At 43.3% G+C, this 16,326-nt stretch overlaps 1 protein-coding gene across 1 annotated transcript in view; it reads left to right on the forward strand.

Moving 5' to 3' along the window:
* LOC129838578 (hepatocyte growth factor-like) overlaps nucleotides 1–14,955 on the forward strand; it is a 34,657-nt gene extending 19,702 nt beyond the window's left edge. Inside the window, exons 11-18 of the mRNA XM_055905656.1 lie at nucleotides 127–248; nucleotides 1,920–1,955; nucleotides 2,392–2,506; nucleotides 7,281–7,355; nucleotides 9,578–9,715; nucleotides 9,888–9,994; nucleotides 11,329–11,471; nucleotides 11,631–14,955. Coding sequence (XP_055761631.1) covers nucleotides 127–248; nucleotides 1,920–1,955; nucleotides 2,392–2,506; nucleotides 7,281–7,355; nucleotides 9,578–9,715; nucleotides 9,888–9,994; nucleotides 11,329–11,471; nucleotides 11,631–11,858 — 964 coding nt within the window. The 3' untranslated portion in view covers nucleotides 11,859–14,955. The remainder of the gene's footprint in view (nucleotides 1–126; nucleotides 249–1,919; nucleotides 1,956–2,391; nucleotides 2,507–7,280; nucleotides 7,356–9,577; nucleotides 9,716–9,887; nucleotides 9,995–11,328; nucleotides 11,472–11,630) is intronic.
* The last annotated feature ends 1,371 nt before the right edge of the window (nucleotides 14,956–16,326 follow it).

A 16,326-nucleotide genomic window follows, 5' to 3' on the forward strand; every position in this document is an offset into this window, starting at 1 on the left:
TGTCAGACTTTTCCATGTGTATGTATGCATGTGTGTGTGCCTACGTACAGTATATGTGTATCTACAGTATGTGTCTCTGTGTGTATGTGCTTATGCATGTGTCCTCATATATGTTGTGTTTTCCAGTGGAGAATCCAGCGTGGGTTTGGAGAGGAACCTGTGCAGGAATCCAGACCAGGATAAGCACGGTCCCTGGTGTCACACTACGGACCCCTCTATCCCATGGGACTACTGCAAGCTCAAACGCTGTAAGAATACAAAACACTGTCTTCATCCAATCTCTGTCTCATCCCCTATACACTCCTACATCTACCCTTCACATACCCTTCATCGAGCCTACATCTACTCTTCATCTACCCGTCATCCACCCTACATCTTCCTACATCCACCCATCATCCACCCGTCATCTACCCTTCATCTACCCTTCATCTACCTTACATCTACCCGTCATCTACCCGTCATCTACCCGTCATCTACCTTACATCGACCCTACATCGACCCTACATCTTCCTACATCTACCTACATCCACCCGTCATCCACCCGTCATCCACCCGTCATCTACCCGTCATCCACCCTACATTTTCCTACATCTACCCTATACCTACCCTACATCTACCCTACATCTACCCTACATCTACCCTACATCTACCCTTCATCTACCCTTCATCGACCCTACATCTACCCTATACCTACCCTACATCTTCCTACATCTACCCTTCATCGACCCTACATCTACCCTATACCTACCCTACATCTTCCTACATCTACCCTTCATCGACCCTACATCTACCCTATACCTACCCTACATCTTCCTACATCGACCCTACATCAACCCTACATCTACCCTATACCTACCTTACATCTACATCTACACTTCATCGACCCTACATCTTCCTACATCTACCCTTCATCGACCCTACATCTACCCTATACCTACCCTACATCTACCCTACATGCTATGTAATCAATAATGGAGATGGTTGAGTCAGCCATGCTCGTGTGGTGAGTAACCTCGTCTTGTGTTAGCTCCCTGAGCTAGTGCCTAGGCTTTAGCTCAGACGGTTAACATAGTATTGTCGTGCACAGGAGACCTGAGTTCCGACCCAGTAGGTCTCATCAGCGGCCCAATCATCAGATGATGCTTCGTCTTCAATTACATTTCATTTGCTGAATGTCATTGAAGAAAAGTCCAGTGAAAAGTCCAGCTACACTCATAACTTTCATAGTGTTGTTCCATCGATCTTATGTGACATCAACAACACAGCAATGATCTTATTTCCATGAGTAATATAGCTATCGCTTTGTTTGTGACGTTTCCGTTGGCGTGATTATTGCACATTTGTAATACTACAATGAATTACGTAGTCTAACGACTGAAATTTGCCGCAAAGCTTCACTTACATCACTTGTTACAGTTATGTTATGGCTGAGTGCAGTGGTTTCGCTGAGCTAACTGGCACAGAACGGACACACTCTAACTCCAAACAGATGTCCAATCTCATCCAGACCGCGTTTATTATTTGCAAAGCCATTCACTGATTCAGAGTTTAGTGATTTGTTTTTGTTGTACCCTATATCATCTTTGGCGGACTGTAATCGGTTCACATTGATGGGGAGCTTTTTCAAGTGGCCTCGCGGTTATATCTCCGTAATGTAAAACATGTCGATCTGTGAAGTTTTTGGGTGCTTGGCTGGAGGAAACGTATTTGCTGTGGGTTCAATTCAATATAGCCGCCCAACTGCAATGCAGATAGATGCAGAGATCATTTGAGCTAGGACTAAATGGTAGGAATAGTTTTGAAGAGGGGAGTTGAGGTTGCGTGCTTTGTATGTTAATGTTGAGTGGGTTCATGTGAAATATGTCATATCCTGTCTTTGTGAGGTCCGTGTGTTGAATTGTTGAATTGTTTTGTTTCAGGTGATAAGTCTCCGAACATCTCTGCCCACCCAAGAAGTGAGTGTCATATTAATGTGTCTCTTACTTACTATTCACCTTCTCTCTCTCTCTCTCTTTCTGTTTCTCTTTCTGTTTCTCTTTCTGTTTCTCTTTCTGTTTCTCTCTTTCTCTCTCTCGCTCTCTCGCTCTCTCGCGCTCTCTCTTCCTCACGCTCTCTCGCTCTCTCGCGCTCTCTCTTCCTCGCGCTTTCTCTTCCTCTCTCTCTCTTCCCCTCTCTCTCTTTGTATATCTCCCTCTATTCCTAACTTTCTCTTATAGCTGTACAGTTTATTTATTGCCTGAGTTCATGCTTGGCTGGACAACTCATTACTCCCGCTGCCATTCAATGAAGTTGAACCTGGACCAAGCATACTCTCTTCTTTAGTAATAATAGAAAGTAAACATATTTCCCCAGAGTCTAACCCAGATGAGTTGTCTTCTCTCTTACCCCAAGGCATCTCTCTCGTGTCTAAGACATCCTGTTTCATCCACAAGACCACCCGGATTGTTGGAGGAGCCCAGGTCCACAAAGCTAAGGATGGTAGTTGGGTTGTCAGCATCCAGAAAGGGTAAGAGCCCTCCTCACAGGAACACCACTGCTGACGGCACAGGGACACCCCTACTAAATGCACAGGAACACCCCTACTAAATGCACAGGGACACCCCTACTAAATGCACAGGAACACCCCTACTGAATGCACAGGAACACCCCTACTGAATGCACAGGAACACCCCTACTGAATGCACAGGAACACCCCTACTGAATGCACAGGAACACCCCTACTGAATGCACAGGAACACCACTACTGAATGCACAGGAACACCACCACTGAATGCACAGGAACACCACTACTGAATGCACAGGAACACCACCACTGAATGCACAGGAACACCACTACTGAATGCACAGGAACACCACCACTGAATGCACAGGAACACCACTACTGAATGCACAGGAACACCACTACTGAATGCACAGGAACACCACTACTGAATGCACAGGAACACCACTACTGGATGCGTGACTGACCTGGGTTTGAACCCACATCTCTTGCGCAGGACAGTGTTAGCCAATAGAGCTAAAATGCATTAGGTATGGGAGCTAACATAAGTCTTAGGTTAGCCAGCTGAGCTGAAGTCTAGGCATTGAGGTCTCAGGCCAAGTGACTCATCACATAAGCATGGTACACCTAGTTTGATTCTTCTGTTGGTTTGCAAGGCAAACAAGTGCTCCTGCTATATCATTTTACGCTAAACACTTTTCAGCAAAGTGCCATTTTGTTATTGCTCTGAAGAGGAAGTCCTTAAAGGGTATTCGTTTTGGCAGCTCTATGTTTGTGCTAAAACACAGCTGTACATTCTTAGAAAAAATGGTTCCAAAAAGGTTATTCGGCTGTCCCCGTAGGAGCACCCTTTTTGGTCCCAGGTACAACCCCTTTGGGTTCCATGTAGAGCCCTCTGTGGAAAGGGTTCTACCTGGAACCAAAAGGGTTCTACCTGGAACCAAAAAGGGTTCTGCTTCTGAAGAACCCTTTTAGGTTTTGGATTGCACCTTTTTTTTCTAAGAGTGTACTGAACTTTGTTGTATGAAAGACTTGACATGCCCATGTGTTTTATGTGCTGTATCTGCAGCCTTCTGTTCAAAGACAAATAGAGGGAAGACATTAATATAAAAACATTGATGGAAGTTGAAGACTCACGTAACATAGGCAGGTTAAACTTGGACTCACTTGAAAAAAATGAAATAATAACAAAAAATAAACCACAGAGACAAAATGATTGGCTGCTGAGCAAATGCATGTTTCCACGTTCAAACTACCCATTTTACCGGATACTTCAACATCAATCAAAATACTTCTGCTGCTGTTTCATTAGCTTTTTGCTCTGGAACCCTTTTATACCTCTCATTACTTAGAGTCATACTCTATGTCAGTGTTGACCAAACTTTATTGAGCCGAGATCACTTTCTGAGTCAAAATGCAGGCGTAGATCTACCGCTCAGATTCAGTTTTAAACATGACTTTAAAAAAACGAAACCCTATTCAACATGAACCTATTAAAAACAGTCCAAGGAATGCCTTGGAGATCGACCAGTCCAGGAGCGAATTGGCCATCTGGCAATTCTGGCAAATGCCAAATGGCCTTAACCAGTTTTTGGTCGAAATGGACACATTATCAAAAACAAAAACTGAAAAAGTGACATGGCCTGTTAAGATTTTTTTTTAAAGATTTTTGTGCAATTTCTTTTTTATACAGTGGCCACTTTACCAAGATGGGCCGGCCCGGTTTTCTGATAGGCTGTGCTACGGTCACAAAAACTCACATTGAAAGTCAAACGCGGCATCAACAAAGAGACCTGCTCCTCCCCGGGTGAACATTTCGTTTTTTCCCTAGCACTACCAACTCATCATAACGCTGTGATTATTTAAACCAGCTGTGCAAAAACCAAAATGTTCCACAGGACCGAGTTTGGGAAACCATGAGGTAGACAGCCAAGATCATGGATCATAAAAAACAAAAAGGGTGCTTAAAAATGTAGAAAGAACATATTCTACATTGTCACCTCACTCAAAATGTCCTATTTTTTGGGGCGTCTAAAACCATGATTTGGTCAAACAGTAAAGTGCTTTACATTATCCTCATGATTCCTGTAGTGAAAGTATCTGCCATGTGTCTGTTTTGCTGTGATGAGCGAGCCATCAGAGGAACAGTTATAGTGGTGAGTTGTATCTCCAGACAGAGGAACAGTTATAGTGGTGAGTTGTATCTCCAGAGGAACAGTTATAGTGGTGAGTTGTATCTCCAGACAGAGGAACAGTTATAGTGGTGAGTTGTATCTCCAGACAGAGGAACAGTTATAGTGGTGAGTTGTATCTCCAGACAGAGGAACAGTTATAGTGGTGAGTTTTATCTCCAGACAGAGGAACAGTTATAGTGGTGAGTTTTATCTCCAGACAGAGGAACAGTTATAGTGGTTAGTTGTATCTCCAGTGGTATTTTTTACATACAGTTGAAGTCGGAAGTTTACATACACTTATGTTGGAGTCATTAAAACTCGTTTTTCAACCACTCCACACATTTCTTGTTAACAAACTATAGTTTTGGCAAATCTACTTTGTGCATGACACAAGTCATTTTTCCAACAATTGTTTACAGACAGATTATTTCACTTATAATTCACTGTATCACAATTCCAGTGGGTCAGAAGTTTACATACACTAAGTTGACTGTGCCTTTAAACAGCTTGGAAAATTCCAGAAAATTATGTCATGGCTTTAGAAGCTTCTGATAGGCTAATTGACATAATTTGAGTCAGTTGGAGATGTACCTGTGGATATATTTCAAAGCCTACCTTCAAACTCAGTGCCTCTTTGCTTGACATCATGGGAAAATCAAAAGAAATCACCCAAGACCTCAGATAAAATATTGTAGACCTCCACAAGTCTGGTTCATCCTTGGGAGCAGTTTCCAAACGCCTGAAGGTACCACGTTCCTCTGTACAAACAATAGTACGCAGGTATAAACAACATGGGACCATGCAGCCGTCATACCGCTCAGGAAGAGATGCATTCTGTCTCTTAGAGATGAACGTTCTTTGGTGTGAAAAGTGCAAATCAATCCCAGAACAACAGCAAAGGACCTTGTGAAGATGCTGGAGGAAACGGGTACAGAAGTATCTATATCCACATTAAAATTAGTCTTTTATCGACATAACCTGAAAGGCCGCTCAGCAAGGAACAAGCCACTGCTCCAAAACAGGCATAAAAAAGCCAGACTACGGTTTGCAACTGCACATGGGGACAAAGATCGTACTTTTGGGAGAAATGTCCTCTATTAAACAAAAATAGAACTGTTTGGCCATAATGACCATCGCTATGTTTGGAGGAGAAAGGGGGAGGCTTGCAAGCCGAATAACACCATCCCAACTGTGAAGCATGGGGATGGCAGCATCATGTTGTTGGGGTGCTTTACTGCAGGTGAGACTGGTGCACTTCACAAAATAGAAAATTCTGTGGATATATTGAAGCAACATCTCAAGACATCAGTCAGGAAGTTAAAGCTTGGTTGCAAATGGCTCTTCCAAATAGACAATGACCCCAAGCATACTTCCAAAGTTGTGGCAAAATGGCTTAAGGACAACAAAGTCAAGGTATTGGAGTGGCCATCACAAAGCCCTGACCTCAATCCCATAAAACATTTGTGGGCATAACTGAAAAAACATGTGCGAGCAAGGAGGCCTACAAACCTGACTCAGTTACACCTGCTCTGTCAGGAGGAATGGGCCAAAATTCACCCAAATGATTAAGGTAAGCTTGTGGAAGGCTATCTGAAACTTTTGACCGAAGTTAAACAATTTAAAGACATTGCTACCAAATACTAATTGAGTGTATGTAAACTTCTGACCCAGTGGGAATGTGATAAAAGAAATAAAAGCTGAAAAAAGATCATTCTCTCTACTATTATTCTGACGTTTCACATTCTTAAAATAAAGTGACATTTCACATTCAAAGTGGTGATCCTAACTGACCTAAGAGTGCATTTTTACTAGGATTAAATGTCAGGAATTGTGACAAACTGAGTTTAAATGTATTTGGCTAAGGTGTGTGTAAACTTCCGACTTCAACTGTACGTGTCAGTGCTACTGCCTGTGTCTAAGTAGGGTGTGTTGGGTCAGGGTGTAGGGGGTATGGTGTGTTTGTGCATAGCTGGTGGCCCACCGGGGAGGGGCTGAGTCGGTGGCATGCGCTGTGATGTGGGCTGCTGTAGATAAAATACCAGAGACAAATTCTTGTTCCTGTCCGGCCCTGGACCTGTCGATTACGATCAACCTTTTGGTGACCTGTGCTCTGTGTGTATGCCAACTTTTCTATTGGTGCCATGCAGGATAACGATCCATCTACTCCTCACAAGTTTAGTTCCAAACGGCAGCCTATTTGCGCTACTTTTGACCAGAGTCCTATTGGCCCTAATCAAAGGTAGTGCATTAAATAGGGAATGGGGTGCTGTTTGAGACAGATCCATACGCATTATGAAAGAATGTCCAGACGTTGAGGAGGACCGCAAGATTTGACTGTATGACTTGACATGGATGGAAGAGGGTGGCAGGTAGCCTAACCGAAACATCAAGGTGGACAATCTGTTGACGTGTCGTTAAGCAAGGCATCTAACCCTAATTTCTCTAGGTTGCTTTACTACTTTGGCTGACCCTGTAAAACAACACATTTCACTGCACCTGTGTGACCGTAAAACATATGTATTTTTTTCTTAAGAGTTGGATACAGTACAGACTGTCTATAGAGCATGGGACTAAGCTCATCATGATGTCCTGTGTTCCCTACCCAGGAACACTCACTGGTGCGGGGGCTCGCTGATCCGAGAGGAATGGGTGCTGACGGATCAACAGTGCTTCTCCTCCTGGTAATCTCTCCATCCATCTTTTTCTCACTTTCTTTTTTCCCTCATTCAAAGCCGAGGTGAAAGACAGCAGGAGGCATAGGGAGAAGAAGAGAGAGAGGAGAGAGGAGAGCAAGTGTTGAATGGAAGTTGAAACAAAGACTTGGAGTCTGTATAATACGTTCTCTCTGCTTCTCTATCAGTTGCTTATTCTTTCTCTTCCTCCTACTCTGTCTCCATCTTTCCCTCTCCCTACTACTCTCTCCATCCCTCTGTTGGTCTCTCTCTCCCTCTATCTGTCTATCTCTAACTCCATCCCTCCCACCCTCTTCCCATATTTCTCCTTCCCTCTATCCCTCTTCCCTTCCTCTCTTTTCCCCCAATCTAATTGTAAGTGAAGATGCAGCCTGCCCGTATCCTATTTATGATAGAGCTAGTGACAGACCCTCTGCCCCAGCAGAGCTGAGATATGGCCCAGGATGCTCCAGCCTCTACAGATCTGTTTAGCGTCTGGACCCGGACAGTGTCACTGTGTCCAGATCTGCAATAGCAGTTTGAATGAAAAGCTCCTTGATCCATGTAGTGTATTAATGGATGTATGGGCTTTACATTATGTTTTTGCTTTTCACCCATTTTTTCAATAGGTTTTTGTTACTTTTTGCTGTTATTTCAATCATAGTACACCAGAAATATGAGGTTGGGCCAGGAGTTTTTTTTTATACAGGCAGTCAGAATGTTTTTGAACCCGAGTTCTAGGCCATAACAAAGAATTGGCAAGTAATAATACTACTTTTTAAAAACATGTGATTTGTATAGTGCTTTTCAAGAACCTAAAGACACTTTACAAAGGAACAGGGTCTGTGGTTAATAATATTATGGTCAGGAAAACTCCTGTGCCTTATGATGACACACTGTAATACGAGGGTCATTTAGAAGGAGCTTTAATTCAGTGAACTTACAATCACTTCATAGTCGTTTGAGAGACATTTTGGCAACAAATCAAGCCAGGCCTCATCCACAGAAAATGAAAAGGCTTAGTTGCAGGAATCCAACTTTAAGATGAGTCTGTCAATCGGATAAGACCTGGACTGTTTCCTCCCCATCTAGACTGTGTTAAACTCCTAATGCATTCTAATCGTTCATGTTTGGTATTCTAGTAGTGAGTGGTTTAGTTGTACTCCTAGTGAGTGGTTTAGTTGTACTCCTAGTGAGGGGTTTAGTTGTACTCCTAGTGAGTGGTTTAGTTGTACTCCTAGTGAGTGATTTAGTTGTACTCCTAGTGAGTGGTTTAGTTGTACTCCTAGTGAGTGATTTAGTTGTACTCCTAGTGAGTGGTTTAGTTGTACTCTAGTGAGGGGTTTAGTTGTACTCTAGTGAGGGGTTTAGTTGTACTCCTAGTGAGGGGTTTAGTTGTACTCCTAGTGAGTGGTTTAGTAGTACTCCTAGTGAGTCGTTTAGTTGTACTCCTAGTGAGGGGTTTAGTTGTACTCCTAGTGAGTGGTTTAGTTGTACTCCTAGTGAGTGATTTAGTTGTACTCCTAGTGAGTGGTTTAGTTGTACTCCTAGTGAGTGGTTTAGTTGTACTCCTAGTGAGTGGTTTAGTTGTACTCTTAGTGAGTGGTTTAGTTGTACTCTTAGTGAGTGGTTTAGTTGTACTCCTAGTGAGTGGTTTAGTTGTACTCCTAGTAAGTGGTTTAGTTGTACTCTAGTGAGTGGTTTAGTTGTACTCCTAGTGAGTGGTTTAGTTGTACTCTAGTGAGTGGTTTAGTTGTACTCCTAGTGAGTGGTTTAGTTGTACTCCTAGTAAGTCGTTTAGTTGTACTCCTCATGCCGACATTACAGAACCTTGCTTCCATCAAGACTGTGGCCATTGGCATCAGCATTAGTTCAGTAGCTTGTTGCTGACTATGCAATGTACTGTATATAGGTCATTGAACACAGTTAGTTGAGGAGCCAGATTGAGTGAGTTTGTAGAGTGCATGCTGAGGCGTTTTAAAGTCTATTGTCAGTTTAGTTATGCTGGTAGCTGTGGTTAGTATGTGGCCAATGATAAGTGTTCATACAGAGAATAGAGTAGAATACTGCAGTACTGTATTTTACTGTATTGTATTATAGTGTTTATACAAGCTGTGGCCAATCTTTTCTTCAGCTTATACCTCTTATACTATGTTCAGTTTATACTGACTGGTCAATGTGTGGTCAACCCTATTTGGAGTGTGTCTGACAGTAGTCTCTGTGGTCCTCAGTGTTCCAGACCTGAGTGAGTACAGTGTACAGGTGGGCCTCCTTCACCTCAACTCGTCCTTGGACCACCCCAGGCTCCGCATCGCACACGTGGTCTGTGGCCCGGAGGGATCCAACCTGGCCCTGCTCAAACTGGCCAAGTAAGAATAGCATTCATTCATTCAGTGAGACAGTCAGTCAGACATTTTACTTACCTGGTAAAATACATTTAAAAAATATAATCAATCCATCCATTAATTCATTCTCAATCATGCATTGTAGGCACAGCAACCATTTATTTATTCATTCATGTGTTTATGTGTCTACGCCTAGGCCTGCCCCTCTCTCTGAGCATGCCTTCACCATCCAGCTCCCAGTAGCAGGCTGTGGGGTCACAGACGGAACCAACTGTCTCATGTACGGCTGGGGAGAGACCAAAGGTACTGCCCTACATGACTGTTCCTGTGTTGTGTCTTATCCCTGGGTTGTGTCTTATCCCTGTGTTATGTCTTATCCCTGGGTTGTGTCTTATCCCTGGGTTGTGTCTTATCCCTGGGTTGTGTCTTATCCCTGGGTTGTGTCTTATCCCTGTATGGTGTCTTATCCCTGTGTGGTGTCTTATCCCTGTGTGGTGTCTTATCCCTGTGTGGTGTCTTATCCCTGTGTGGTGTCTTATGTATTATTTATATACACTCAGTGGCCAGTTTATTAGGTACACCACCCCATTCACAAAAATGGTTTGCTCCTACAGACAGTGAGTCACGTGGCCGTGGCTTGCTATATAAAGTTATTATTCGACTGAACGTTAGAATGGGCAAAACGAGTGACCAAAGCGACTTTGAGTATAGTATGATTGTTGGTGCCAGGCGTGCCAATTCCAGTATGTCAGAAACGGCTGGCCTCCTGGGCTTTTAACCCACAACAGTGTTTACTGAGAACGGTGCAACAAACAAAAAACATCCAGTCAGCGGCAGTCCTGTGGGCGAAAACAGGTCGTTGATGAGAGATCGAAGGACAATGGCAAGAATTGTGCAATCTAACAGGCGGGCCACAAACAGGCAAATAACGGCACAATGGCGGTGTGCATAACAGCATCTCGGAAGGCACAACTCGTAGGTCCTTGTCACGGAGGGGCTATTTGCAGCAGACGACCACACCAGGTTCCACTCCTATCAGCTAAAACCAAGAAGAAACGGCTCCAGTGAGCACGCGATCACCAACACTGGTGAATAAGGAGTGGAAAAACATCATCTGGTCAGCTGAATCCTGGTTCCTGTTGCGTCATGCTAATGGCAGAGTCAGGTTTTGGCGTAAGCAGCATGAGTCCATGGCCCCATCCTGCCTGGTGTCAACGGTACAGGCTGGTGGTGGTGGTGTAATGGTGTGGAGACCGTTTTCCTGGCACACTTTAGGTCCCTTGATACCAATTGAGCAATGTTTCCAATTCCCCGAAGAATTGATGCAGTTCTGGAGGCAAAGGGGTTCTGACTCGGTACTAGATGGGTGTACCTAGTAAACTGGCCACTGAGTGTATTCTGTATGACCTCTGTTTCATGCTATGGTGTGGTGAAGATCTGGGGGGATATTGGATCGAGAGATCCTTGATATTGTAAGAAAAGAGACCTTAGGATATCATGTATCGAATGTGTGAATAAAGTCCCCCACAATGACACCATATAGACAAACATGTTGTCCAGGATTATAGGTTTGGAATATGGTGTTTGGACAGTAGACTGACTGTTTCCTGCTTTATTTCCGGCTACTTCCTGTCCAGGGACAGGATATGAGGGGGCACTGAAAGCTGTGAGTCTGCCCATGGTCAGTAACGACTGGTGTTCTGAGCTCCACGACAAAACCCTGCCTGTCACCGACAGCAAAGTGTGCGCCGGGGGCAAGACAGACCAGGGAGTGTGTGAGGTGAGCTTCATAAACATTACTCTACATTATCTGAAACATGCATTGACTCGACATTGCGTGACTCAGTTATTACTTCAAACTATTCGTATAACTACCATAATACCTTTTGATTGGCTGCATGAGCACCACGCTAACCTGCTATTGGTTCGTCCCTCACAGAGAGACTACGGTGGCCCGTTGGTGTGCCAGGAACGAGAGAGCAAAGTCATCGTGGGCGTGAGCATCCACGGCCGGGGCTGTGCCCTGGCCCGGCGGCCCGCCATCTTCGTCAATGTGGCCTACTACTCGGGGTGGATCCATAAAGTCTTCATACACTACTCCAGGTTGGAGGAAAAACTACTGGAAGAAGCACAGACTAAACCACTCCATTCAGGACTGTACCACTAGCATGCAAGAGGAGGGATGGAGCATTCAGGACTGTACCACTAGCCTGCAAGAGGAGGGGTGGAGCATTCAGGACTGTACCACTAGCCTGCAAGAGGAGGGGTGGAGCATTCAGGACTGTACTACAGCACTGTAAGAGGAGGGGTGGAATATTTAGGACTGTACCACAAGCCGGTAGGATGGAGAATGTCCAACAGAGGATGCCTTACTAACAAGACGGTTGGGAGATGTAAGAATGAGGAAACTGACTTTATGGGAAGCAGCCATTTTGGGGCTTCGTGGCTGGACGTCGCTTCAGTTTTTGGAGGGAAAAAACACAATGAATGGAAGAGATATTTTGGGATGTTCAGAGGCTGGGAATACAATGACATGTTCAGAGAGGCTGAAAATGATAAGAAGGATTCTTATAATATGCAAATTGATTAATGCAGGACCAGGTTATTACGCCTTGATCACACTGATAGCGTCATTGCGCAAAGTAGTACCTAGCATCATTTGGATTGTGTGCAACAAAAGTTCAACATTCACCTTCTGCTACCATTTCTGTCAAGCTGTCTACGCATACAATGTGATGCATACCTTGATAAATCCAAGGTATGCACCACAAAGAACACACTGCAACTGCCTCTGCAACGCAATACTGCAAGGCAAATGCAGCATTCCATTGGAAATGAATGTATTTCTGCTGTACCAAAATGTATTGACGCTGTCTTTGTGATTGAGGCATTAGCTTTAATAACATTTCTAAACAATAGTTTCTGGCACATGGACAGCTTTTTTTTTGGTGAAATATATGAATACTCTTAAGCCATAAAGAGGGGTGAATTGATTTGTTCTCTCACTCCGCCCACAAGACAATAGGAATGGTATGGATGACTCAGTATTGTCTCCTGGAAAATACTTGAATTTGATCAGAACCAAAACCAGAGCCATGCGAGGAGGGATCCAGACAGGACTTGGTACGATCCGTGGCTACTGGGTCACGTTGAGGGCACGTGATGTAATGGCTAAAAGTTTAGTCATTCAGAAGTTACCACTTGGTGAGTGGTGGGAATTAAAACCTGCCTAGAAACAACCTCTAGCTCATAGCCGTAAGCTCATAGCCCTACTCCCCAGGTACTGGTGTAGAGCACTGTATACCAACTCGAGTCCTCCAGTACCCCCAACAGCACACACTTCTGTTGTAGTCCCGCAAAAGCACACCTGATTCAATTTGTCAGCTAATCATCAAGCCCACCTCGAGTTGAATCAGGTTTGTCCAGAGTTACAACACAAATGTATGCTGTTGTGGATACTGGAGGACTGGAGTTGGTATACACTGCTCTACACCAGTACCTGGGGAGTAGGGCTATGAGCTTGAGGCAATGAGCTAGAGGTTGTTTCTAGACAGGTCCTAACTCTCACCATTCACCAAGTGGTTGTTTTTGGAAAGACTATTCAGTAACTGTTCCCTAACTAATGCTAATGCTAACAGTTACTTAGCCAAACGTTAACAGTTAGCCTACATTGCTAACATGTCTCCAGTTTTGGAGGGAACTCTACACTAGCCCCTGGTGGGCTGCGTGTGCGTTATGTGGTCAGAGTACACATTTAGAAGTTTCTTATTGAGTGTATTTCTGTCACTCTGTGTTATTTAATAGGTCTTATAGATCTGGGCCTTTCCTTGGCTCACTCACACCAGACGTCAGTGGAGTTGCTTCCTCTCTACTCTCTGTGTTTTATATTTAAACGGATTAGAACGTAGTGCAGTCTTATTTATTTTTATACTTCTGGCCCTCGAGAGGGCGCCAGCGATTGATGTCGACAAAGCGACACGTCTTGCTAATAGAAGAGGTGAAGATTATGACGTCTTTTTATTTGATACATGTTCTAAACTCAGTGTGTCAATCATTATTATTGGAGGTACACTGAATGGCAGTACGGATTACATGAAAAGTGTGGGTTGTGTTCCAAAACATACCACTTTGTCAGTCATTTGTCTTTGAACAATACTGACATGCAGTAAGTGTAATGACATAGGAGAATGTAATAATAGTTTTCTTTCAGTGCTGAAAACCAGTCATGACATCAGTTTTATCATCACAGAAAGCAGATGTGTATGTATGACTAATGATCTCTTCAAACTGGGCCCCTAAGAAGACTTATAATTTCACCCAATTTCTATATCCTAAAATATTGCGTGTGATAGTTTAACACTATGTCACAGTATTTGACCTGTTCAGTGCCTTTTTGTTAGGTGGACAGGAATCAATAGTGTACAATAGAATTGGCGCAGAGAGCGGTGAGTGTATTTTACTGTTATGTAAATAAGTGTGTGTAAAACTATTTTCCACTTCCAATGTCTTATTTACATAGTTTTTTTTACTTTATATGGTCAATCTGTTTATAAACTTGTATACTGTAAACTCTATATCAGCTGCTATTTTTAAAGGGTCGGGTTGGGTCTTAATATTATATACTATATGATTTTGTTATATTCACGTTTTAATATTACATTTACAGTGTACATTACAGCTTGTTTCACTCTTTTCATACGTCTGTCTGTCTGGCACTCTCTCCTTAAGTTAACCTTCAGACAAAGATTCTTGCAGCAATACAGTTTTCTGCAACACATACTCTCTCAACACAATTCAAGATACTCTGGGTCAAGTTCTTACTCTGGGTATTATTTTCCCACTTCCCATGTCAATTATATCAATAAGACCTCAGTCTATGGGTTTTGCATGGCCATTGTCCACCATGACCCAGTTCCTGACCAGAGGATGAGCGGAAACGTTCAGTTAACGTTTGGGCAGCGCTAGAGATGTTCAGATGACGCTTAGACAGCAATTGGGCAACACTAGACACCGTGGCATGCTTCCTCCGTCATGTGGGGTTCTCATTTGATACATGACTCCTCAGTGCTGAGGAGAAAATGGCCGACCTGTCAGCGCTGACCTCAGCCTCATCCACGGGGGCTTGTCACGAACCAACCCCAATGCTTTGTGCCTCATCGTAAACGGGGCATGAAATAGCTTTCTTCCCCGCTTTTGCCGGAATAACAGCCCAACAGTCAATAGTTCACGTCTGGTGCTTCTGGGAAATAAATCCATTTAAAAGATTTGTCTGTTGGGAAATTCACAGTGGAGTAAAGTATTTAAATTACTACTTAAGTATATTTTTGACTACTTTTACTTTTACTTCACTACATTCCGAAAGAAAATAATGTACTTTTTACGCCATAGATTTTCAGATTACGGTATGAATGACACCCAAAAGTACTTGTTACATTTTGAATGCTTAGCAGGACAGGAAAATTGTCTAATTCATGTCCTTTTCTAGAGAACATCCCTGGTCATCCCTGCTGCCTCTGATCTGGAGGACTCACTAAACACACATGCTTCATTCGTAAATGATGTCTGAGTGTTGGAGTGTGCCCCTGGCTATCCGTAAATAAATAAAAATACAAGAAAATGGTTTGCTTAATATAAACAATTTAGACTTTTAATTTTACTTCTTATACTTAAGTATATTTGAGCAATTACGTTTACTTTTGATACTTAAGCATATTTAAAACCAAATACTTTTACTCAAGTAGCATTTTACTGGGTGTCTTTCACTTTTACTTGGGTCATTTTCTATTAAGGTATCTTTACTTTGACAATTGGGTACTTTTTCCACTACTGGGAAAAAAAACTACGGAAAAATCTTAATGAGAAATTATTCGGAAAAGGAATTTGTGAACCTTGCGCTGGACTATTCCCAAAGGCAAGAGCAACATTGTAGACACAATGGGATCCTCTTGCAAAAACCTTAATCAAACAATCAATCATGATGATTTATGTCATTTAAAAGCTTGTTGCAGTGACCTCAGAAATATGTAAGTGGTGCTATGGAGTTTATGCTCAGACCCTGTGTTGTGTTTATGTGTTGATCCTGCTCAGTCACCGTGCTGAAGTATGCATGCTCCCTTCCAAAGCCTACAAGAGAAGGCCATCTTAAAAACTGAACTTGGATCGCTCTCTGAGCTAATGGTTCTATCTCAACTCGTCTTTCTGCCAATCCTCAGGTATCTCCTCGCCTGCTCAACCTCAATACATTTTCGGAGAGGGTGTGGGTAATCGAGGAAAGATTCATTCTTAAAGAGACACTGGAAAACCTCACAGAACTACAACAGTCTCTTGGCTTTGAGTGTTTTTGGGCAACTCTTTTGATTCACGGTTCCAGTGGAGGGGATGCAGTACAGCAGAGGTGCCCAATCTTCCTCCTGTAGAACTACCCTCCTTCAGACTCTCGCTCCAACGATCATTTAACCCACCTGACTCTACCAATTAGCTGCTCACTAGGACCTTGATTAGCAGAATCACTGTTGTAACATCTTAGTCGGAGCAACAGACATTCATACCGTAATCTGGGCCCCCAGGGATACCGTAGTCTAGGCCCCCAGGGATATCGTAGTCTGGGCCCCCAGGGATTCCTTAGTCTGGGCCCC

The sequence above is a fragment of the Salvelinus fontinalis genome, chromosome 39, assembly GCF_029448725.1.
Source record: "Salvelinus fontinalis isolate EN_2023a chromosome 39, ASM2944872v1, whole genome shotgun sequence".
Lineage (NCBI taxonomy): Eukaryota > Metazoa > Chordata > Actinopteri > Salmoniformes > Salmonidae > Salvelinus > Salvelinus fontinalis.